The 24,405-nt window shown below is 44.6% G+C and overlaps 1 protein-coding gene across 2 annotated transcripts in view; it reads right to left on the bottom strand.

The window, feature by feature from the left end:
- Nucleotides 1-1,734: 1,734 nt before the first annotated feature.
- ZNF185 (zinc finger protein 185 with LIM domain) overlaps nt 1,735-24,405 on the bottom strand; it is a 55,926-nt gene continuing 33,255 nt past the window's right edge. The window contains exons 16-28 of one of the 2 annotated variants that reach the window (XM_072981082.2): nt 23,697-23,786; nt 22,993-23,103; nt 22,039-22,143; nt 20,676-20,774; nt 19,953-20,048; nt 19,588-19,689; nt 18,236-18,319; nt 12,563-12,661; nt 8,885-8,953; nt 8,180-8,260; nt 4,218-4,320; nt 2,840-2,938; nt 1,735-2,271 (exon numbers count right to left, since the gene is read on the bottom strand). In XM_072981082.2, coding sequence (XP_072837183.2) covers nt 2,840-2,938; nt 4,218-4,320; nt 8,180-8,260; nt 8,885-8,953; nt 12,563-12,661; nt 18,236-18,319; nt 19,588-19,689; nt 19,953-20,048; nt 20,676-20,774; nt 22,039-22,143; nt 22,993-23,103; nt 23,697-23,786 — 1,138 coding nt within the window. In that variant the 3' untranslated portion in view covers nt 1,735-2,271. The remainder of the gene's footprint in view (nt 2,272-2,839; nt 2,939-4,217; nt 4,321-8,179; nt 8,261-8,884; nt 8,954-12,562; nt 12,662-18,235; nt 18,320-19,587; nt 19,690-19,952; nt 20,049-20,675; nt 20,775-22,038; nt 22,144-22,992; nt 23,104-23,696; nt 23,787-24,405) is intronic. The other variant, XM_072981083.2, reaches the window with a different exon arrangement.

Below are 24,405 nucleotides of genomic sequence, written 5' to 3'. Positions count from 1 at the left end.
AAGTAACTTTTATTAGGTTCGAGTGCGCCGGTTAAGGGTTTGTTCGCAGAAAACAGATCAGCATAATCAGCCAAAAGGATGCAGGCACACAACCACCCGCCGCTCACCTGTGTCTATGAAAGCTCCCGTCCCCTTAGCAGTTTACAATGACCTTGAAATTCACCTAGCTCCTGAAATGCCACCCGTTGCTCCGTAAAATTAGGTCTCCGATATTACAGGAGAGTTGAAAGCCTGTGTAAAGGAAGTCAGCCTAGAAAGTAAATATTGACAAAGGATTAGCAAAAGATCTTGCTAAAAGCAGCCAGGCCAGCTATTTTATCACATGAGAGTTAATCTACAATCATTCCACACTAAGAATGAGTAATGGGAAAGGTGATGTTTGTAACTAAAGGAATCTTTAAAAGGCTCCCCTACCAGAAGTCAATATTTTTTTTACTACTGCCTTGAAACTAGGCAAGAATGCTTACTTTCATAGAAATTTTCACCTTGGCTTGCTTTTTTTACTAATCCTCCAAATCTCATTCCTCTTCCCAAGAACTCTGCAAGAATTTGGGGATGATGACCCGAACCCCAAGCCAATCATGAACAATGAAAACACCATTGTGGGATTGATTGCCCTGCCCCATCACTGCAGTGGCTTAATTTTGCAACGGGATGAGGTTCGCCCAGATAGCGTCCCAGAGTGAGCTTGTAATGTGTGAATTGAGTGAAGGGGGGAACCTCACTCCATAATTTTCAAAGTAAGGACCCTTACTGGTCAGCCTAGAGGTTTCTTGTGCATACATATTCCACTAGTAACTCATGTTTTTCTATCACTCCAGGGATTTCCCCCCTCCCCTTTTTGAATGGATGGCTCACAGTTATTAGAGCTGGCTCCATAATTCAGTGGTTTAGGTCTCTTTTAGGGGATCCTAAAAGGAGTGAGAGCTTAAAATAGCTGTCTTTTGACTGGAAGTAGGCGAAAGAATAACAAACACACCCAAAACAGTGTTCTCAGATCTGCCGCTCTTTGACCAAGAATGATGACTGTGGATGGTGGGAATTACATTCCCATATCTTAATGCCAAGCTCACTGAATAGCTTAGTGAGTTAGGTCTCTGGCTGCCGAGCCAGAGGTTGGGAGTTTGATTCCTCGCTGGGCCTCCGAGGAGAAGAGCCAGCCTGTGTAGCATTGGGCAAGCTGCACAGTCCCAGGGCACCCCCACCCACCCAGAGAACGGGATGAAAAACCACTATCTACATGGAATACCTTGGAAAGGGTCACCGTAAGTCAGAATTGAGTTGATGGCACATGATTATTATCTTAATACTGAGGTTTCCTTAATGATCTGACACAAGCCATCTGATGTCGTTTGGATGGGCAACTGTGATCTATTTTTTAATTTATTTATTTGATTTATATCCTGCCTATCTGGTCTGGTCGACCAATCTAGAGCTGAGCTTGCCAGGATAGGGTTAAGGTCTGATCAACTTGGGTGTCATCTCCAGCCTCATCCCTGTATTGCAGCATTCGAGAAGACCTATTTGGGGACAAACAAAAGTACTCTGGTATAGACCATGCTAGTGTCTCTTTATGGAGCAAAGGTACCAGCAGCACCAGTAAATAAATAGGTTTAGCAGTGTTTGGAGAGGTTAGATTTTTTTTTAAAGACTGCAGCTTCCAGAAAACATGCAACCATCAAGTCTAGAAACCAAGCAGCTTCAGGAAATGGGTATCTGTATCCTTTTTTAAAAAAAGTAACTTATCCAACTTCTACATTTTGGACTCTGAGCTCCAGAGACAGGAGAATTTACTTTTTGGACTACATTGCCCAGAATCCCTAGACACCATGCCAACTGGGGATTGTGGAATTCATTGCCCAAAATGCAATTTTTCCAAGCTGTTCTGGCCACCATGATCTTGTGCTCCTTTGTTTTCATCAGTAACCAGGATGATTTTCGCTTATTTATTCTGGGGAACATCGTCAACAGAATGAGCGCCAGGGGTGGTTTATCGGGGGGTGGGCGTTGCAACAATTGGAGCTATCCAGAAGCAAGGAGATGGGCAATGCAAGGTCAAGTCATGTACAGACATAAGGAAGCTATAAGCACAGACTGCTTAACTGAACCCCTTCTGGGTATGAAGAGTTTGCACTAGAGAAAGAGTGGCAGAAGAGAAGTAACTGGAGAGAGATCAAGTTATTTGCTGTGTCAGAAGACCCTGGGATCATCTCTGGTCACATGGCTGTTGACAAGCTTCCTTTTGGCCTGGCTCTTCCAAGACAGGTCATCCTAGAAGATAATTGGAGAGATAATGGGTGGGGTGGGCAACCTCCAGAGGTCCAGGGACACCCACACACACAAACACACGCCAAAAAAAACAAGGTGTTGCAAAAAAAAGTCCTCTGGTGCCCCCTAGAGGCCATAAATATATATTTTAAAAAATAAGAGTGTGGTGCAGATAAAAGTACTGGCCCTTAAAATACAGCAAAATTGCTTCTAGCCCCCCCCCCGAGGGCACAAAGGGAATTTCTGAGTCATTTCTCTCCCTCAAACTGCTACATTTTGGGTGGGGTAGAAGGGGCTAGGGGCTTCTTATTTGCCCCTTATAGACCACAGGTTTCATACCCATGTGTTCTGTGCCAACCTTCATTTAGACCAGTGACTCCTCTTGAAATCAGTTAGACTACAGTTCCTACCATCCCCTGTCAGCATAGCTATGTCCCATATGTCTGGATCGCACCGTCCTGGGATGAATCTACAATTTCCCTGGTGGATCCCTCTTCTCTGCCTCCTTCCCCGGCTCCTCCACTCCCTTTCTATTTCTATGCTCAAAAAAAAAAAAATATGGCCCACTCACCTAGAAGAGCTTTTCATAGCATTTGTCGCAGTGGACGATGTCCCGATGAATGAAGATTTTATCCAAGAGGTCTCCCATCGGCTTGTGGCAGATTCCACACTGCGGACAGGGGTGGGGAAAGTGGCAAGTTTTAGCGCACGGGGGCATATAGGAATCCACGGCAAACTGGGTCAAGCCGTCCTCCCGGGAATTTCTGCATGCAAAGCACGTTACACTACAGAGCTTCCTCCCTCCTCCCACACACTTAGGTTGCAACCTGGGATGTCTAATTCTAATACACTTCAAAATTCAAGGGCTCCCTCGCAACAGTCCCCATAGCTAACGCCTCCCCCTCCAGGAAAGTCCAAAAACTGCAAGCAGCTACAGCACTTCATATCAGTCAGTCAGAAGCAGGTCTCTTGTGAAGTTAACGGCTCCTGCTGGCCCGTTCAGCACTATAGGGAAGCGTGCTGGTTATATACTGCCCCGTAGGGCTTAAAGCACTCTCTGAGTAGTTTACAATTTAAATATGCAGGCAACACATTGACCTCCCACTCCACGCTGTGAGCTAGGTACTCAATTTACTGACCTCAGGAGAATGGAAGGTTGAGTCAACCTCAAGCCAACCAACTCAGCTTGTTGGGATTGAACTCAGGTTGTGAGTAGAGCCTTGACTGCAGTACTGCAGTTTAACCCCTATCCTCAAATGCTTTACATTGCATCAGGGGTAGGTTGCAACATTATATTGTTCTTCGGGAAATCCATTTCTGTCTCAGCTGCTGTGAGGACTGTAGTTAAGCTGGCAGACAGCAGGAAAGCCTGAGTCTGGAGGATCCTGGATCCTTTACACCACTGGATGAAAAGCCCAAAAGGGAAGGTTTGATCACCTGTCTGTGTGGGACAGATAACCAGGCTTCGAGACTCAAGCGTCATACTTGGGGATGCTAGAAGCATTTTCAGGGAGCACAATTTGGGGGCAGGAGGAACACAGTGGAGTTGAAACGAGAGTCTCGAGGCTGATCCCCTTGTCACACAGATATGTTCCTAGTATAATTCTGTAATTGCATTTTAAAAAAATATTACAATAGGGCCCATTCTAGGGTATTTCTGCAATGCCGTCTCTGCACTCTCTCTTGTTTAATCAAGCTTTATGAAAAAGACTGCACAACGGTTGCTGTTTATCCTGCAATTCGCCTTTCTTCATTTGTGTTGCCCCCGCAAAGGAGCAGTAGGGTGAATTTGCACTCATGTCCTCCTTATGGGTTTCCCAGATGCCTCTCGGGGTCCAACAAGGGAAGAGAACGCTGAGCGAAACCGACCGTCTGTGGACCCACTCCTGTGCGGAACGGCTCCACTCTCATTCCCTCCAAACTTTTTCCTCACTTTAGAATTGCCTTACCCGGAAACAATAGTCATGGCAGCAGATTCGGAGGTTGTTGATGGTTATCTTAGCACAGTTGCGGATTTCACGGCCACAGTAAGTGCAGAGGTCCTCCGGGGTCCTGCGGTGAAGGGAGAAGGGAGTCGTGGGTGAGCCGAAGGGGAGCAAACAAGTTCTCCATCATGTTTCCCACCTACAAACACCCCTTCCCTTTCAACACGGCCATGTCTCCTTGTGGAAGAGACACAACAGGATCGTGGTCATTGGAAACCTGGTCCCCGGAGCACTCCAGAGACATCCAGAACAGAAACATCAATCGAAACAAGAACGTTATGAAATAAATTCCTCAGTGCAGCTGCAAATGACAGTTGGAAATGGCCGCGCATTCAGGTGCTGCAGCTCAGTGCTCTTCAACTTGGCGTTCTTTATGGATGTTTTTGTGTGTATTATCTGGTGTTGTGAATACCTCTGGTGGAGTGAATATACTCTACAGCAATTGTGAACTTATGAGGATTGGATTACAATGTAAACAGGAGATAACAGCTAAGTTTATTTGGAAACATGGCATACCATCAGAGATTGCAAGGTCCCCCGGCTCTCTGTGGACTGTAATTCCGGCAAAAGCGAGAGTGAGAAGGAAAAGGAAACGTAAGGAGAGGAAGAAGAAAAGGGGCTGTAGGGCTGGTGTTTTGTATAGGCTGCAAAAACAGACAAAGCGACTACCACTCCCAAGTCTCTTTCTGACTAATGCCAGATCAGTGGCAAACAAGATGGATGACTTAAGGTTACAGGTCTCCTCAAGTAAGTTTGTGAAAAACTGTTGCGTGCTGTTAATCACTGAAACCTGGCTGAACCCCACTATTCCAAACACTGTTATTGATATGGAAGGTTTTTTATTACATCGTTTGGACAGAGACAGGAATGTGGGGAAGTGCAGAGGAGGAGGATTGTGCGTGTTTGTTAGAGAGAGCTGGTGCACAAACTCAGAGATTATAACACGTCATAGCTCTTTGGAGCTGGAATATCTGTCTGTTAAATGCAGACCTTTTTACCTTCCACGGGAATTCAGCGTTGTAATTATTCTTGTTGTTTATATTCCGCCGGATGCAAATGCGGATTTGGCGCTGGGTCATCTGGGCGATGAAATTGGCAACTTGCAAAGTAAATTTCCGGATGCTGTATACATTATTGCAGGAGACTTCAATCATGTAGATCTACGTGCAGTCCTCCCCAAATTCCATCAACATGTAAGGTGTGCTACTAGGGGGCTGAACACCTTAGATAAGGTCTACACGAATATTGCAAATGGATACAGGATATTACAATTGCCACACTTGGGCCAGTCTGACCATATGTCCCTGTTTTTAGCTCCGGAGTATATTCCTCTGAGAAAACAGTCAGGGCCAGTAGTCAAGACAGTGAAAAGCTGGCCGGAGGGAGCAATGGAGCAGTTAAAGGACTGTTTTGAACAAACGAATTGGGAAGTTTTTGACCATCCTGATCTGGAAGAACATACAGCTGCAGTGTTAGGGTATATGGCACACTGTATTGACACGGTCACAGTGGATAAACGTATCCGGGTTTATCCCAATCAAAAACCTTGGATGACCGGGAAGGTTAGACGCCTGTTGTATGCTAGAAATAAGGCTTTTAAGTCTGGAGATGATCTAGACTACAGTGCAGCAAGAACGAACTTGAGGAGAGGCATTAAGCAAGCTAAGGCCGAATACAAGAGGAGAATTGAAGACTGCTTTCTCAGCAATAACATGAGGCAAGTTTGGCAGGGGGTTCAACAACTAACAAACTACAAAGCAAAAAAGGTTTCCTCGGGCGGAGGCGTGGAGGTGGCTGAGGAGTTGAACAACTTTTTTGCTCGATTCGAGATCGATCAAACTGAAACTGTTCGTTTGCCATCATTTACTCAGCAGAGTCCCCCCTTCATTGTGAATGAGCAGGATGTGAGACAGACTATGAAGGTGGTTAACTCCAGAAAAGCAGCTGGACCCGACTTAATTCCTGGTCGGGTGGTAAAAGACTGTGCTGATCAGCTAGCCGGGATATGGACTATAATTTTTAATCGATCCCTGACACTATGCACAGTTCCCGTCTGTCTCAAGGCTTCCGTCATCGTTCCACTGCCTAAAAAGTTGCCTACAAACAGTCCGAATGACTACAGGCCGGTGGCACTAACTTCAATCTTAATGAAGTGCTTTGAGCAGTTAGTTCGGAAATATATTATCTCCTGCCTTCCTGATTCCTTTGATGGGCTTCAGTTTGCTTATAAAGAAAATAGATCAACCGAGGATGCGATCAATACTGTGCTTTATATGGCTTTATCCCACTTGGAAACACAAGGGAATTATGTAAGAATGCTGTTCGCGGACTTTAGCTCTGCTTTTAACACCATTATACCCCACAGATTAATAGACAAACTTAAAGATCTTGACTTTCCAGATTCTATCTGTCTGTGGATTTGGGATTTTTTAACAAATCGTCCACAAAGGGTTAAACTGAATGACTACATCTCTACTGACAAGATACTCAGCACTGGCACTCCACAAGGCTGTGTCCTTAGTCCACTACTGTTCTCCATTTATTCATCAGATTGCACCAATAACCATCCCAGTAATAGGATTATCAAATTTGCAGATGATACTACACTAGTAGGACTTATCTCTGGGGATGATGAGTCTGCGTATCGGGACGAGGTATTACAGCTATCCCGCTGGTGCAAAAAAAATAATCTTTTATTTAACATCCAAAAAACCAAGGAATTCATAGTGGACTATAGGAAAAAAAGAGCAGACATTCAGCCACTGTATATAGATGGAGTTTGTGTGGAACAGGTGGTTGAATGTAAGTTTCTTGGGACTATCATAACAAATGACCTGACTTGGAGTGCAAACACCGCTGCGTTAATCAGGAAGGCACAACAACGGTTGTATTTTCTAAGGATTCTTAGAAAGCAACAATTGACTGAGAGTTTGTTAATCACCTTCTATCGGAGTTCAATTGAGAGTATATTATCCTACTGTCTCTGTGTATGGTTCACGAGCTGCACAGTGGCAGAGAAAAAGGCAATTCAAGGGGTGATCAAGACGGCCCAAAACATCATTGGCTGTTCACTCCCCTCTTTGGAAGAATTGTATAAGAACAGATGTAAGAGGAAGATATCTAACATACTGAAAGACTCCTCTCATCCGGGATATCAGCTCTTTAAACTATTACCATCAGGAAGGAGATTCAGGGTATTGAAAGCAAGGACAAGCAGATTCAAGAACAGTTTTTACCCAAGTGCAGTATTGAGTTTAAATGCGGGGCCATAAGTTTTTGGTGGACTTTTTAATTGCTGAGAGAAAACGGGGTATCTATATTTGGATGGTGAAAGTTGTGTATATTTTAACTTTTTTTTTGTAGTGTTGTCCAGTTTTACCTTGGGGAAGAGCACCTCATTTCGTTGCACCCACTTGTGAGCGCAATGACAAATAAATTTCTTATGTCTTATGTCTTATGTCTTAAACATCTGCTAACAAGATCTACTTTGTTCTTCCTTTCAAACAGCCTCCATAATGGAGATAATGCCATATTACATCTTAATGAGCCAGATAGTGGAATAAATGTGCTACTTTGCCCTAAAGGACAAGAGGTCGTTCCTGTGGAATAATTATTGCTTACATGTCATTTTATTATTACAGCAGAACCCCTGTATCTGTTCCAAGCAACTCTGCAGATACTGGAAAATGCAGATGATAGGAAATGCTATTTTAATCGTGAATGCTATGCATAGCCTCTGGCTCGCTCTAGTGGCCAGTTCTGATAACGTCATCTTTAGAAATATATATTTCTAGGGTTTTTCTTTTAATGTTTTTAAGATCCTGATCCCAAGGATAAGCAGACCCTACCACATTTGTCTAGTTTGGAAGGCTTCTCTGAAAGACGTTTAACCAGGAACAGCTCTATAGAATGAGAAATGTTCATACCTTTTGGGGGGGCTGCTATTCAGATAGCTGGAGCTGCTCCGGCTTAATTTCTCAAGTTCAGACAAATCAACCAGGCTGCGACTAGAGGTAGAAGGGGGGGAAAAAGCAAGACTTTTAAAAGGAGCATGGTAAGAGCTCAGACGTCATCTAAGAAATGGGAAGGGCCATGACTGACTTCATCTGCATTGTTGTTATGGGCCAGCAAGTCACCTCCGACTCATGGCGACCTTATAAATGGGTGCTCTCCAAACATCCTGTCCTCAACAGCCTGAAGTGGATGCCATTTGCAAAAAATATGAATGAAAAGGTAGAAACAAAGAAGATGAAAAGAGAAAAAGAAGGGAAAGAAAGCCTGTTGGATCTTCTGAGCCAATCTTCAGCCATTTGACTCTCCAGCATGACCCATCATGCCATGGGATCATGACAGCTGTGACACAAAACATCTGGAAGGCCAAATTTATCTACCCCATTCTTTCCACCTACACCCCTGACTTCTCTTCTTCACGACATCAAAGCATTTGAGGAGCCTTCATGCCCCTCTCCCAAGTTGGGGGGGGGGGGACAGGGGCAAAGGACCACCGCAGAAGAGACTCAGAAACAAAATCTCGCCCATGGATTCATCAAGACTGCCATGAGTTTAGAACCATCATGAATTTATGTACAATAGAGATCATCACCCAACCCCTCTGCATTGCATTGCCTTACCTGTTGTAACGCGGCGAGGAGGATAATTCGGTGCTGTTAACGGACTCCTTCACAAAAAGGAGGCCTTTGCTATAGATCAGCAGGAAAGAATAAGAGAGAATCTGGCATGAGATGAGACCAAGAGCAGAGAGCTGGCTTAAAAGCCGGACTGGCCAGGCTTTTGGTCTTATGATGTGGATGGGGCAACGGAAAGTGGCATAGCGCTAGACATGCATGTATATAAAGCCATTGGACAGAACCCCTTTACCCTTCATGTAGATGCTACAGTTTGGAAAAGTTACATTCTTGGACTACAACTCCCAGGCACTTGTAGCCAGCCCGGGATCCTATGAGTTGTATAATGCCAAAGGCTGATTGTTCTGCCTCCATGCACAAATGCTTTCCATTCCAGCTCCCAGCAGTCATTGGCACGGCTGGTGGGGGGATTCTGGGCACTGTTGGTCAAAAAAGTAACTTTTCAGTGCCCCAATGGGCTAACTTAGTATCCCCTAGACCCTCATCCAACTTATAGGTTCGTTGTGAGCCTAGAATGGAGGAAGGGAAACATGTCTGCTGCTCTGGGCTCCCGAGAATAAAATATGAAAGCTAACTTCTAATACTGTAACCATATTAGACAGCAGTTGCATTTATTCGTGTGCAGTGTGATGATGTGTGCCTTGAAAGTTACAGCAACGAGAAAAGAGACCTCCCCTGTCTTCTGCCTCCTTGAGGTACAGGGTTTATCTGAGTCATAGCGGGGGGGGGGGCAAGGATTCCCTCGAATGCCTTACAAAAGGGAGGAAATGTGGTGAACAGAGTGGAATTTGGGGTTTTTTTGGACTAGACCTCCCAGACAGCTTGGCCTATAGACATGCAGGCTGGGGGATTCTTGAAAAAGGAACTTTTCCAAGATCTGGGACAGAGAACGTGTGTTAAAGATCAGAGATTCCAACTGGTCGTGATTCTTGTTCCCCTCTTCGTATAAAAACCTTCAGTGTCCCAGGTAAATTGTGCAGACTCCTATGAGTGTCTCAGTTCAGACTGCAGCCTAGATGCTCCCTTGCATAACAAACTGCCAGCATATAGAAAACAAGCACATCAGGGAGAAGATGAAGCCGGAGTAAGCCCTTGCTTCTCACAATGCAGTTCTAACTTGGGTTGATTGTCCCGTTTGTGTGTCATCATTTATTCTCTTTTCCGTTTGGTTCAAAGCCCTTGGGTGAAGAGATTGTTTTATCTGTACTGATCCATCCCAAGCTGGATGGGTTTGAAACCCTTATCTGGTGTTTATCTATTGTGTCATTCTGATGGTCTACAGCACACTACATTTATTCGTGATCCTTTGATGCGATGGGAACTGCCTGTTTTGGTGGTTTTTTTTTTTTTTTTTTTTTTTTTTTTGCTTTGGGCAAATAAACAAATGTATGAATGAACTCGAGCACCACCTGCAGAGGTCCCAAAATGCCCTCAGGCCAGACAGTATCTTTTGAGAATAAGCCACAACACAAAAGTAATGCACAGGGTTGGCCAAATCATTGGGCAGAGTGAAGCAATGGCCTGAGTTAGCAGATGCTGGAGAGAAGTAGTGACAGCTTTGTAGCCATCCTTCTTGAGCCCTGCCTGGTCATTCTCATCTTGGGGAGAACCAAGCTATGGATGTCACATGACCTGGCCTTCCTCTTTTCACCTATCCTTGGTTATTCAGAGGGCAGGGCGGGATATAAATTAAGCGAGCTATGGGTTAGGTCTTCAGAGAGCAAGAGCCATCCCAAACATTGGTAAGTACTCTTTTTGGCAGTGAAGCCTTGAACTAGATTGGAAATTGGCTGCATACAACATATTTGTAAATTTATTTGTGGTCATTTGACATGATGAGAATTGTTCACTTTTTTTCCCCTCCCCTTTTGGCCAAATAAGCAAATGTTTGAATGCAAATTTCTGACTGGCTGGATAGCGCAGTGAGTGATGTGTCTGGCGGCTGCAGAGCCGGAAGTTGGACATTCAGTTCCTCACTGTTTCTCCTGGGAGAAGAGCCAGCCTGGGTGGCCTTGGGCCAGCTGCACAGTCCCAGGGCAACCCCAGAAGAAAGAAATACTGTATAAACCATTTCTGACTACGCTATACCTAGAAAACCCCGCAAAAGGTCACCCTAAGTCAGAATCAACTCAACAATAGGCAATGGTTAATTATTTCATGAATTTCACATCACCAGCTATCACCATGGCATGTCACATCCTGTATTGTTCCAACAATAGATTGTCCCGTCAGAGAAGGAGCTTATGCCAGCCTGCGGCAGTTTTCCTTTGCAGGAGAACAGTCGCGGCTTTCATTGTTTTCCATTCCTGCCTGCCATTTTCAGCGTAGGGAGGCTAAAACTCCCCCAGGGTATCTGGGTCATAGTAGCTCCACTGCCACAGGGAAGGAGCACTGGCCATCTGTACACCACCAGGCTTCAAAAGGAACCATATCGAACTGGATTGAAGGGCTCACAGTATGTAGGAGCGTCTGCATGCTCCCTTTTACCATAGTGGCTCAGGCCGCATCCATCTATTCAATGAACCTTCAAAAGTGCCAGTGTTTTTCTGTTTTCATCAAGACTTAAAGAACAGTCCAAAACTGCCAGTTTGCATATGCATCTAAAATACTGTATTTTTCCATGTATAAGATGCCCCCATGTATAAGACGCCCCAAACTTTTCTAATCCAAAATTAAGAAAAATAAGTGGGGCTTAGCAAGTGTAGAGGGAAAGGGATCAAAGCGCTGCAGGATCGCTTTGATCCCTGCTTTCCCTTCCACTTCTCGCCTCAGCTTACTTCCGTGTATAAGAAGAACCTCAATTTTTAGTCTAAAGATTTTAGACAAAAGTGTAGTCTTATACACGGAAAAATACGGTATGTACAGTTTAGAACTTTTGGAGTTCTTAATCCAGCTGTGAATAATTCTTCTCGCTGAGAATCCTTACTTCCGCTGTGAGAATGAGAAACAGATATCCCTTGCCCCCATCAAGGTTTCCACACTTAGCAGACCGTGCCTCTGGGTCTCCCCCCTTTGTGAGGCTGAGCGCACACACATCAAGCGCAGAAGGACAGGTGGCTTCATCAATGAGTTGCGAACAAGCCACCCAATGCTTCTGTCGTTTTTTAAATCTATGCCAAAAGGTAGTGGCTTTGTGGAAAAATCAAATTCGCAGGTGCATACAACCTTACGGAAAGAAATGGGAATCCCCTTTTTTGGCAAAGAGAAATGTTCGTGATGTTTTTCATTACTTTGTGCAAGGATGAGACAAGCCAAAATTCACCTCCCTAATTCGAAGGTTGAAAAAGATACCGTTTGACACACTCAGCCACAAGAATCTCCCTGCCAGCATGGACAGTGATGTCGCTGACTTGGACCTTAATAAAGCTGCACAGTTGCAGAGTGCAGAAGGGAATGGTAAACCACTTCTGAACGCTCTATATCTTGGTACCCCTGAAAAGGGTCATCATGAGTCAGAATTGACTTGATGTCACATGATGATGATGATGATGATGATGATGATGATGATGATGATGATGATGATGATGATGATGATGATGATGATGATGATGATGAAGAACGATCTCACCCACACTTGGCTTCAGATGAGACCAAAAGAGTAATAACTCTTCCAAACTCTGAATGAATTACATTCCCAACTAATATTATTAAACATGTCACTACCTTTTGCTCTCTGGATCACAGGTGTCCTGATAGAACGGCATCCTGTGGCTTCTTGGGGAGCCGGACATCGGGCCATCTCTGAATGGATAGTAAGCCCGACTAAGGGAAAAACAAAACAGAAAACAGCCAGAGGGTCAACAAGAGAGCAAGAAAGACAGAGGAGACAACATCCTTAAAATACAGGTGCAGGGATCTTCAGTGATACACGTAAACTAGCAGAGCTCATTTTGAGTATTTCAAAGACAGGATTGACCTCCCCACATACGGCAAAATCCTCATTGTGTAGATATGCCCACATAAACTGGTTCTGGGCAATGGAATTAATCAGTTTAAGCCTTGGGTCCTTTTTTTAAAAGGAGAGAGGTGGGGTAAAAATCCATCCATCCATGCATCGATGGATCGATGGATCGATGGATCGATGGATCGATGGATCGATCCATCCATCCATCCATCCATCCATCCATCCATCCATCCATCCATCCATCCATCCATCCATCCATCCATCCATCCATCCATCCATCCATCCATCCATCCATCCATCCAGGGAAGGGGGTGGGCAGAGTTCCCCTTTTGCCAAAGCAAACAAAACACCAATGGGGAAAAAAAGTTCAGAGTTTCGTTTTGCTTTGACAAAACGGGATCCCCGAACCAAATTGTGAAACGAACCAGCCCAGTTCATTGGGGTTTTTTGTTTTGTTTGTGGTTCATTTCATGCCCACCTGTGTCCCTCAGCTCTCTATTTTGCTGCAGGGAAGCCTTTGGGAGCTTCGCACGAGGGCAGGGACCCCCTTAATAGTGAAAAAATCATTGCTTGGTCGCTGTCCCAACCCACAATACAGTTGGATACAATTGAACAGAGTTCCTTTGGAACGGTCACTTAACACATCACCAAACCAAGAGGGAACCCGCCACTGAAAAATAGAAGATAAATTTGTAGAATTCTTGTATGTACTAATGTATACAGATTGATGCGAATCTAGACATCACTGCTATCATTTAAACACAAGTACTACCTATCTTATCACAGTGAGTCAAGGCTGCTCAGATGACCTAGGTGGCTGTTTGACTCTCTGCCCAAGCCCTAAACGAGTTAACACCAAGACCTCTCCACTTCCTTCTCATGGTTGTTTAAAAAAGATCTAGACTTGATAGCCCTTCAAACAGAGGACTGTGATGCAAGCTCACCCTGTTCTGAAGAAATGTCTTTTGCTGAGGCTGGAAATATGGCACGTGTAAAAACATTGAAATGAGTATTTGCCTGGCCTATAACACAGGGGTGTCCAGCCTTTCACCTTCCCTGGGCCACATTAGAAGATGAAAATTTGGTTTGAGCCGCACATACATTTGGTTTGGGCCACATGGGAGGGGCAGCCCTAGCTGTCCTCTGCAGCCCCGCTCCAAGCGCGCTTACCGACAGCTGTAATCTCAGACAGCAGAGGCGGCCAGCTTCGACTCTGGTGGCTTTATGGGGCCGGGAGGGGGGTCCACCTTCTGACGGGGATGGCACAATGCAGTCACACAACCCCCCTCTCCCCTCCCCTCCCACTCCTTCTTTCTTTCCCTCTCCCCCCCCTCCCGTTGTGACGTGCCCTGGCCGCATTCCGGCCGCAAGCGCCAGCAGTGTAACTTGAAACTTTGGAATTTCTTTAAAAATAAAAAATTGCAGTGTGCCGCATTACGAACTGACCTGGGCCGCGTGTGGCCCACGGTCCACAGGTTGGACAAGCCTGCTATAACACGTGAAATGTTAGGATATAGATAACAATGTCTTAAAATACCCACAAGATGGCACTCTGCTTACCTAGCAAAGCCCGGTCCATGAGCCGCTTGCAAAAAGCAGCCCACTAGACCAACCAGTTTAAAGGTGTCGGGAAAATCAAGAGATTGATATGGAACTAGTCTGGTTCCCTGTTCTCATATGAGTTTGCTCTATTCCTCTTGAAGGAAACCAGTCAGAATATAAACCAAAGTGCTCCTTTAGGAGCTTGTAAGGGAAGCAAAAGCAATGTGTTTTTCATGTATTTGTGAAGGCTTTCATGGCCAGGATCTGATGGTTGTGGTGGGTTTTTCGAGCTCTTTGGCCGTGTTCTGAAGGTTGTTCTTCCTAACGTTTTGCCAGTCTCTGTGGCCAGCATCTTCAGAGGACAGGAATAGCACTGTCCTCTGCTACTCCTGTCCTCTGAACAGGCCGACCACAGAGACGGGCGAAACGTTAGGAAGAACAACCTTCAGAACATGGCCAAAGAGCCCGAAAAACCCACAACAACCAACGTGTTTTTCCTTAGAAAATTTAAGTAAAGGTTAGTAGTTTGGTTTACCAGCGGACCTCAGAGGTTGACAGTTGAAGAAATTAAAAAATAAATAAGTCAGAGAAATGTTTTTAAAAAACACACGAAAAGACAGTTTAGGAAAGGAGCAAAGGATGAGAAGAGAGAACCTGTATAAGAATATAGAAATATATGTGAGGAGATCATGTTACTGCTGATGTTTTAGCAATTAAGACATTGAAATAGATATGAATTGAGAGATTTTAAAGTTAGTTAGTTAGGGACGTGGTGGCGCTGCAGGTTAAACCACAGAAGAATCTGAGCTGCAGGGTCAGAAGACCTGCAGTCGTAAGATCGAATCCACGTGACGGAGTGAGCTCCCATCGCTTTGTCCCAGGTCCTTGCCAACCTAGCAGTTCGAAAGCACACAAGTGCAAGTAGATAAATAGGTACCACCTCGGTGGGAAGGTAATGGCGTTCCATGCCTAAGTCGCGTTGGCCACGTGACAACAGAAAACTGTCTTCGGACAAACGCTGGCTCTACGGCTTGGAAACAGGGATGAGCACCGCCCCCTAGAGTCGGACACGACTGGACTGAATGTCAAGGGGAACCTTTACCTTTAAAGGTTAGTTAAAAGTTTAGCTAAGGTTAATTTTATGTCACTTTGCTAAGTGCTTAATGCTTCATTTTGAAATATATATTTTTAAAAAATGGGTCACTGTACCTTCCAAAACTGGACGCCCAATTGCTGTGGTGTGATGGTTGCCTACGGCTTCTCTCCAATGTGTTGGCGTCGTACCGTGGGTTGTACAGAAAGGAAGGGGTGCCGAAATCAGTTTGTGATGACCTGGTGGTATTGTTAGCTTGGTGACCCAGACGGGACAGTGTTGCACTACGACCACTCTCCATCGCACTGGAGTTGGAAACTGGGTTGTCCACATAGCTTAGTGTCCTAAGACTGGTCTTTGACATGCCATAAGTAAACCCTCTGGAGAGTATAAAAGAAACGCTCGTTGTCATCAGACAGTAAGATCTCTCAGAGGATCCTTGTGATGGCTCTTGAGCTCCATGAATGTGGAGGATTTTGGTTTAACCCGTGATACAGGTAAACAAAATCCCAAAGCATCACATTCACATTGAAGAAAAAGGGTACAGATAGCGTCCAAAACTCAAGTGATTGTGAGGTTCTTTGCGAAGCTTAGCAGGTATCAAAAAGTGACAGTAGATAAGAGGATAGAGAATATTCTCCAGGTGTAAAGCAGATGACTGAGAAGAAGACTCATAGCATCTGGCTAGGCTTGGAGAAATAAGACCCAATAGTTTGTGAAAGGTACAAACTGTCGTCATACAAAGGAAGAATAAGAACTCAAAGGCTGATGTTCTAAGTACACCTACTTGGGAATAAATTCAGTAGAAACCAACGCATCTTGCATCCAAGTAAATTATGTTTAGGATTAAATTAGATAGATAAGAAAGGAGGAAGTCCATAACTCATTAAAGGGAAGAGGAAACGTTTAGAAAGGAAGGATGCAACACTCAAAATGATCCCAATCCAGCTATTAAGTCCGTTTTAAAAAGAAATGGAATAAGGGATCCACCATGACCTCAACGCCTGTTGTTTTCAATGGTGCCATCACAACGACTTTTAGATGGATTGGAGGCCATGTAGAGAAAGGAAGTATATAAAGCACCCTAAGAGGAACAAGAACAGCCGAAATAGCCAAACAGATCATCTTCCATGAAACATGTTCAATAAAAAAGTGTCTATCAGAGTCCGAGTCCTACTCGAAGGAATGTTTGGCTATTTGGAATTAATTCAGATATATCCAAAGTAAGCATTTACTCATGGATGCTGAAGTCAAGAAAATGTAAGAGCCCCTGGCATCCATTTTGAAGAAGTGAGGGGAGAGGACGAAGCCACAAGAAACCGGAGAAGAGCAGGCAATGGATCAAAGACATGATATAACGAGTCCTAATCACGTCTTTATACACGGCACAGTCCAATCAGCTACCCAAACGCAGGTGGCTTTTCTTTCAGAATGAGTGGAGAGAGAAAAAACTGGCAAACTAACAGGACACATCTCACAAAGTAATTATTCAGGATACTTATTATCAATTTGAAAAGAAACGACGTCCCTAATATATGTTGAACGTTCTTATTTACCTCCCATGTCAAAGGCTTGCCTATCGCAATAGCAAGAGACACAAACTAAAAAGGCCTGCAAACAGTAGAGAGAGTAGGCATAGAGTTCGTAAGTTACTAAATATAAAACAATAACATATTAAAGCTAGGAATAATAATAATAATAATAATAATAATAATAATAATAATAATAATAATAATAATAATAATAATAATAATAATAATAATAATAATAATAATAATAAAAACCGTTAAAGCAATAGTCACATTGCTGAGAACAGAAGGGATGTAGAGAATCTCTCTCACACACACAAAACTATACTGTACTCTGAAATATCTTTTTAAAAGTACTTTTAAATATATATGTTTAAAGCATTGAAGTGTAGCTATTTTTTAATGATATGGGTCCACACAGGCAACTGGCAGTGGCTGATACTGTCCCCCATTTTCCTCGCCACTTTAAAATGCAAAAAAATGTATGGGGAGTCATAATAAACTTGAACAAGGAGGGAAACAACAGCTTTAAAACACGTACGACGGGAGACTCGGGGAATCAACTTCTTGAATGTGGAAAAATCATAATTGATAAATAATATATTATATGGTTTTTCTTTTTGGTTTAGATAGTTTCGCAGCTAGGGATGCCGTCCAAATGCATTTGGCGTGAACCCCTTTGAAGACAGATGGCCTTAACCATCTAAGCAGCCACACACACCCTACCAATACTCTTACGTTGGTGAAAAAACATTCCGTTGTTGCATTTAAAACAGCCACTTATTTAAAGATGGCGTGCTGGGAGCATGCACCTTGTTTGGGAGGGCTTTCGAACAAGGTGCAGATTCTTCCCATGCTTGGTTTTAATGCAGAGTGAGGCTGGTTTGTGGATGGGTTTTTTTTTTTTCATTTTTTGGTTTTGGTTTTGCCAATGATGGTTAGCATCCTGAAAGGAGGCTAAAACAGCCAGAAGGAAATGCACATATCGGACAGGGCACACGTTGTCCAGTCTTTGTCAAGAAGAACAACTGAGAAAAACCTTCCTTTTTTTTTTTTTTTTTTGGATTGCCGCTTCCAGAATCCCATTACCAGCACGCACATTTTCCCACCACTGCTCTACTCTTGATGGCATCCTGTGATATGAATGTGTCCCTCAAGCACCGATCTTACCCAGGCCTACTCACAAGGAAGCCCCGCTAGGGACTCGTCTTCGTGGGCTGCAACTTGGAACGTGAAACCACAAAAGGCCGCCCACCCCAGCGCCTTACCTTGCAGGGTCTGAATCTGACCCAGGCTCTCCTCGTTGGCTTTCTGGAGTGGCGATGCCACTCTCTGTGGAGAGTGAGCTGGACCTGCCAAGGAAAGGAAGGAGATGGACGCTATTCGAAGCGAGGCACCTCTGTGCCAGGCGTCTGTTTTCTAAATGCCCGCGTTCTGCGGCTTGAGGCAAAGGGTGAGACGTCATCCCCACTTCTCGGGCTTAAGCCAACCGAGGCAGCCTTCTCTCCCAAACAAAAGGGGTAGCAGGCTCATTCACTGGGAAGTCAAGGCAAGCCGTGTCCCTCTCCCAGATATCCCAACACAGAAACATTCAGAAGGCCACCTCTGCTGTCTTTTAGCGTCTGACACCCCCAAGGGGATGCTTCGTGCCGCCTAACGGTCAGACTGGCCAAAGTTCAATGACTGAATTTTGAGCGGGGAAAGGACAGGCATCAGCAGATGCTACAGGAGCCCTGGCCAGTCCTTTCATATGGGCCTGGGACTATGAATCCCATCATCCACAGCAGGAAGGAAAGGGATTCAAGAAAAAATGGCTCATTCGTCCCTGTGCTAGAAAGCTCTCCAAGGCAAAACATGCACTGCTTCAGAAGGATGCCCCCGTCCAAGAAAGAATGGTGCTTGAATCAGTTGGAGTTTCCTGCAACCTCGCAGACTGCCCTCTATCTTTTTTGACTGGGAGGGGCTGCCAATCAACCAGGATTAACCAATAGTTCTGTCTCATGTGTCAGAATTCAAAGAGAGTCCCACCTCTCTGCTGAGAGAGTTCTTTTTCCTTAAGAGTGTTTGTTAATGTCCACTGATGGTGGTTGGTAGAAAACGTCTGTTAAAGCATATCGAAGCAGAGTTGTTAAAAGCAGTCATGTTGTTAATGAGTTTGCAGTTGATCTATTCATATTTGTAAGTAAAACGAAACAGTTTTATTCTTTCTACTAATAATTAGAGATGGGTTTGGTGATTTGTGCCCATTTTTCCTTTGGATGAACAGGTGTTCCATACTTCCCAGGTCCACTTCCTCTTACAGGTACCCACTCAGAGGTGGTCCAGAGGAGAGAAGCCAGGGGCTGCCTCCAAGGGGGTGCCCACCAGAGGAAATGGGGCTGGGAAACGCTGAATACTGGACAAACTGGTGTGAACTGTCAAATCAGGCAGCTCACACCCAGCTCTACTAATGATGTCTCAAAGTGAGTCACTGAGACCGTACATGCCAGTTAATGAGAGAGGGTGCATTATCTGGGAACTAGTAACTATTATCCTCTGAGAAATTCCTCCACTTCCACTGCACAACTGAGGAAAGTGACTCACGAAATTTCAAAACTCTGCAACAGGATCTACCGCTCACCTGGCAGTCTCCAAGTCTGATTCATCCCTTCTGGAACTTCTCAGGGGTTCATTCTGAGTCCCGGTGGTGCTAACGCTGCTTTCGCTGGACCACGAGCCGGACCTGGCCAAAGGAAGACAGAAACGTGGGCAAATCTGATGCATTCCAGCCTTGTCTTCCTCAAGCTGGTGCCCTTCAGAAGGGTTGTACTACAACAACTATCATCCCCACCCAACCAGCCAGATACTGGGCACCGTAGTTCAACACCTCTGGAGGCACCAAATCGGGGAAGGCTGTTTATGTTCAGGATGGAAAGAAGCTAGCTGGGGGCACTCCCAAGTGGAAGGATCCAGCCTGCAATACATCCGTATTTCAGTTCTTCTTACTTTGCCAGGTAAGCCTCTACTTTTTTGTATTCATTGTCACTCGGAGCCTCGCATGCTGCCTCTTGCGTGGTCTTCGTTTCAAAACCAGAGAGAGTCCTGCAAGTGGAGAAGAGACCAATGCCAGTCCTGGGTTGCAAGCATCCTAGGTGTATTCCTACTCATGAAACAGCTTGTCAATTCCTGCACCCCCACTCCCAAATCCCTTTTCAATCCAGCTGTTCATTATCGCGTCAAGGGGTGGACACGGAAGCAGAGTGCTAATTCACTCACAGGAAAACAGTTGTGTATTGCCAGATCAGCAACATAGACTCAAAGCAACTTCTATCGCTCTCACAAAGGGTCAGATCTCATGTTATTAATCTTAAAATATTATCCTTCCAAGCAAGTAAACCTTTCAGTGCTACTGGGACATGGAACATGCAAACGGTGGACTAATGAGAAAGCAAAATCATAATAATTTGCCAATCGAGGCAACAGCTAGGCAGCCAGGAGAATGTCATCAGTTCCTCCAAGATCAAAGGGCTCTTCATTGATCAGCTATCAATGCCATTCCTGGACAGCTAGCCACCAAGCGCAGCATCTTCTGGCACTCTCTTATCTCCAAGAGGATGATGTCTTTGCATGAAATGAGGCTCTTTTCCTAAGACGGCTAAAATGTGTTCCAGACCTTCTGGAAGCCAGGATGACGATGGGTGAAAGACCGATGCCAAACCCACCCCATACCTTTTCGAGTCAAGGTTCTCGTCGTTATCAAGGTGGGCGGGCACGTCGTCTCTCGCTCCTGGGAGAGCATCTCGGTTTTCCCTGGTGAAAGTGTGAGCCCTGTGAGAACAAAGATCCTTGTTAGATGAAGAAGACACGCCTTTTTCCTTCTATCAGTTCCCTTTTACTTTGCACCTGCAAACCGGCGAGGTTCTTTGTGGATTTAAATCTCTGTCCAAGCATCTCAGAAACTTTACCTCCTTTCATGTGGCTGGACTGTATTTTTGTAGGCCTACCACGGGGAGGTGGTGGCGCTGCGGGCTAAACCACAGAAGCCTGTGCTGCAGGGTCAGAAGACCAAGCAGTCGTAAGATCGAATCCACGTGACGGAGTGAGCTCCCGTCGCTTGTCCCAGCTCCCGCCAACCTAGCGGTTCAAAAGCATGCAAAGGCGAGTAGGTAAACAGGGACCACCTCGGTGGGAAGGTAACAGCGTTCCGTGTCTAAGTCGCACCGGCCATGTGACCACGGAAGATTGTCTTCAGACAAAACGCTGGCTCTATGGCTTGGAAACGGGGATGAGCACTGCCCCCTAGAGTCGAACACGACTGGACAAAAATTGTCAAGGGGAACCTTTACCTTTACCATCCGGAGAAACTTAATCAACACCTTTGCGGACAGAAGCACCTTGTCCATCTTGTCTTCCATCACTACCTAACAATGATCCTGTGTGCTTTAATTAAAGTTAGATAGAGTTCCAGGGAACTTCTGGATTTTATATTATGACAGTTTGGGGGCTGTATTGCTGGAGGCTTTTTTACAATCTCTGTCTGAGCCTCACAACAGGGCCAGCCACGGCAGTCAGATGCGTGTTAGAGCACCATTCTTCTTTTTAAATTTGTTGCTGCTGTTTTCATCCAGGCTCCTTCCCACACGCAGTCCTAACAAAATATGACCAGTGTAGACTTTGTGGTTTTAACATCCGGCCTGTTCTTCTCCACCACCCGGTCCAAGTTTGTTTAATATACAGTAGGGACCCCCGTATCTGCAGAGACAGCATCCACTGATTCACTTATCCACATTGAGAATATTAAAACTAGAAAAAAAAGAAAAATCCTAGAAATATATATTTCTGAAGGTGAAGTTTTCAGAACTGGCCACTAGAGGGAGGCAGAGACCACGCAATGTATAGTGTTCACTATTATCCACATTTTCCAGCATCCACTGGGGGGAGAACTTGGCAACATCTGGAGGACATAAAAGCTTTCTTGCTCCCTGTGACTTTGTGGTTGGTCCCTAATCATAAAGGTGTTACTTGTTTGTGAACCAAGGGTTAACACGACTACCTTTGATTTTTTTTTTGGACATTCACGCATAATTCTTACTTTGATGTGTCTGGTTCATGTTCAGAGAACTCTGTGACTTGAGAACCTGGGCTTCGGTATTTGAATTCTCTGGGGCCACTTTCCACTTTGTGATCCAAGACAGGCCTGTCAAGAAAAAACAAGTTCTGCTCATCAGGCATTGGATCAGTTATGGTTTTGTACTTTAACCTCCCAGAATCCCCTAGTCAGTATGACCATTGGCAGATTCTGTGAGATGTGATCCAAGATGTTTACATCACTGAACTCTAGAAGGAGAAGTATTATTTAACTCATTTCCCAAGTGTTACTTTTCTAACAGGAAAAAAAGTTGGGGTACGTATGTCTCATGTAACTGAGATAATTAGAATTGGACTGCAGCTACACTGTCCCTTTTGGGTAGGACTGGTGCGGTCTAAATCAGGTCACCTTTGGTCAGAGGGTGATGTGCCATCTGATGCAATCCTCAATCCAAATGGCATACCAACCTCAAGAAACCCTATTTAGCCTGGCTCCCTCCGTTGTCCATTTCTGGTATCCTGAAGTGGCTTAATAAACAAGCCACTTCAGGATTTTGGCAAATTGAACACTTCCCCTTCTCTTCTGTGGATAAGCATAGGAAGTGTTGTTATTGTTGTTTTTGCCTCTGATGAACTTATTTTGCCATGTGTGTAGTGCCAGTCGAGAGACTGCCTCCTGCCTGCATAAGTAAAGAGGACAAGCATCGTTTGTAGGTTGTGAAGAAAAGCAGGTTAGCTAAAGGAGACACACAGCTGTGGCCTCGGATGCCAATATCTTGCAACTCCTCCCCACTTCTCTGCATCGGCCATCTAAGGTAGATGGTTCACCCTGCCCAAGAGTTGGACTAACCCTAAAGTTGCGCCATCATGATCTCAAAAAAACCCAAATTGGTGTTCTTCTACGGCTAGACCCATACAGACCACTTCTTTGAAAACAGCATTTCCTATCATCTTTTACCTTCGGGAGCCAAACTCTGTTTCTTGAAGAGATTTCCCCATCTCGGGCCGATGATGCGTCTCTACTGTGGAGTCAGCAACCTTGTTTTTATCATGGGAGGTGGACCTGCTGCTGGAGGGAAAGCAACGAGTCCTTGTGAGGAAGTGTGGCCAGCTGGACGGACAACAGGGCAAGCTATTTCCTCAATGTGGCATTCCTTCTCTGGACATAAAGCAGATTTCAATATTACCCCATTTCCCTGAAAATAAGGCCTAACCTGAAAATAAGCCCTAGTATGATTTTTCAGGATGCTCCTCATAGAAGCCCTACCGCAAAAATAAGCCCCAGTTAAGTGTAAGCTCGCCCTCTTCCCTTGTGCAGCAACCAGAAGAAGAGGACATGACTGTATTTGAATCAATGTAGATCATTGCACAGGAAAAAGATAAAACATCCCCTGAAAATAAGCCCTAATGTATTTTTTTGAGCAAAAATTTATATAAGACCCTGTCTTATTTTCGGGGAAACACGGTAGGTCAGATTATTTTAGTCCCCTTGCGACTGTTTTTGGAATTACTTGACTAATGAAGTGCAGATCTGGCAATCTAAAAAAGTTTTATGCGATTTTGTGTCCTTTGGCTGGTCTAGCTAAGACGTTTCCCTACGATGGGTTAATCATCCATGGATTAGTTTTATTTGCACTGCCAGACACATGGCTCCATCCTTACTTCTTTGGCTTTCCTTCCGGGGAGATGACAATGTAAGGAACGTCAGATGGTTGACTGTCTATTCCACCTCTCAGCTTTCCTCCTTCCCAGCTGTGCATGGAAACAAAAACAAAACAGTCCGGTTAATACGAAAACAAACAATTCTGGCTGGCTTTTTGCAACCAGCTTTCTATTATTTTGGGATCAAGAAACTCTAAAATCCCAATTCTTCACACATGATGAATGGAATAATCTGTTCATTTCACTGTCGTGAAGTTTCTTATTTCCCAGGTTTGGATCAGTTTGTGAATTCAGCAACACAAAGGTACACATGAGTATTTGTACACCTTTTCAAACACATTTCTCCAAACAGATGTGTTTTTCTTCACACATTTCTTAGCATGTGCACCATTCATAAGCATTTCCTCTAACATAATGGCCTAGATGCAGTTCTTAATCCCAAACTGAATACAGTAGTGCCTCGCTAGACAGTTACCCCGTGTGACAGTTTTTCCGCTAGACATTGACTTTTTGTGATTGCTATAGTGATTCGCAAAACAGTGATTCCTATGGGGGAATTTCGCTGGACAATGTTTGGTCCCTGCTTTGCAAACCGATTTTCGCTAGATGACAATTTTGACAGCTCCCTCCGCGCTCGCAAAACAGGTGTTTTCGGGACTAAGCTTCGCAAGACAGTGGTTTAAACAGCTGATCGGCGGTTTGCAAAGCG

The sequence above is a fragment of the Pogona vitticeps genome, chromosome 11 (assembly GCF_051106095.1).
Source record: "Pogona vitticeps strain Pit_001003342236 chromosome 11, PviZW2.1, whole genome shotgun sequence".
Lineage (NCBI taxonomy): Eukaryota > Metazoa > Chordata > Lepidosauria > Squamata > Agamidae > Pogona > Pogona vitticeps.
This window is presented reverse-complemented; position numbering and strand designations above follow the sequence as displayed.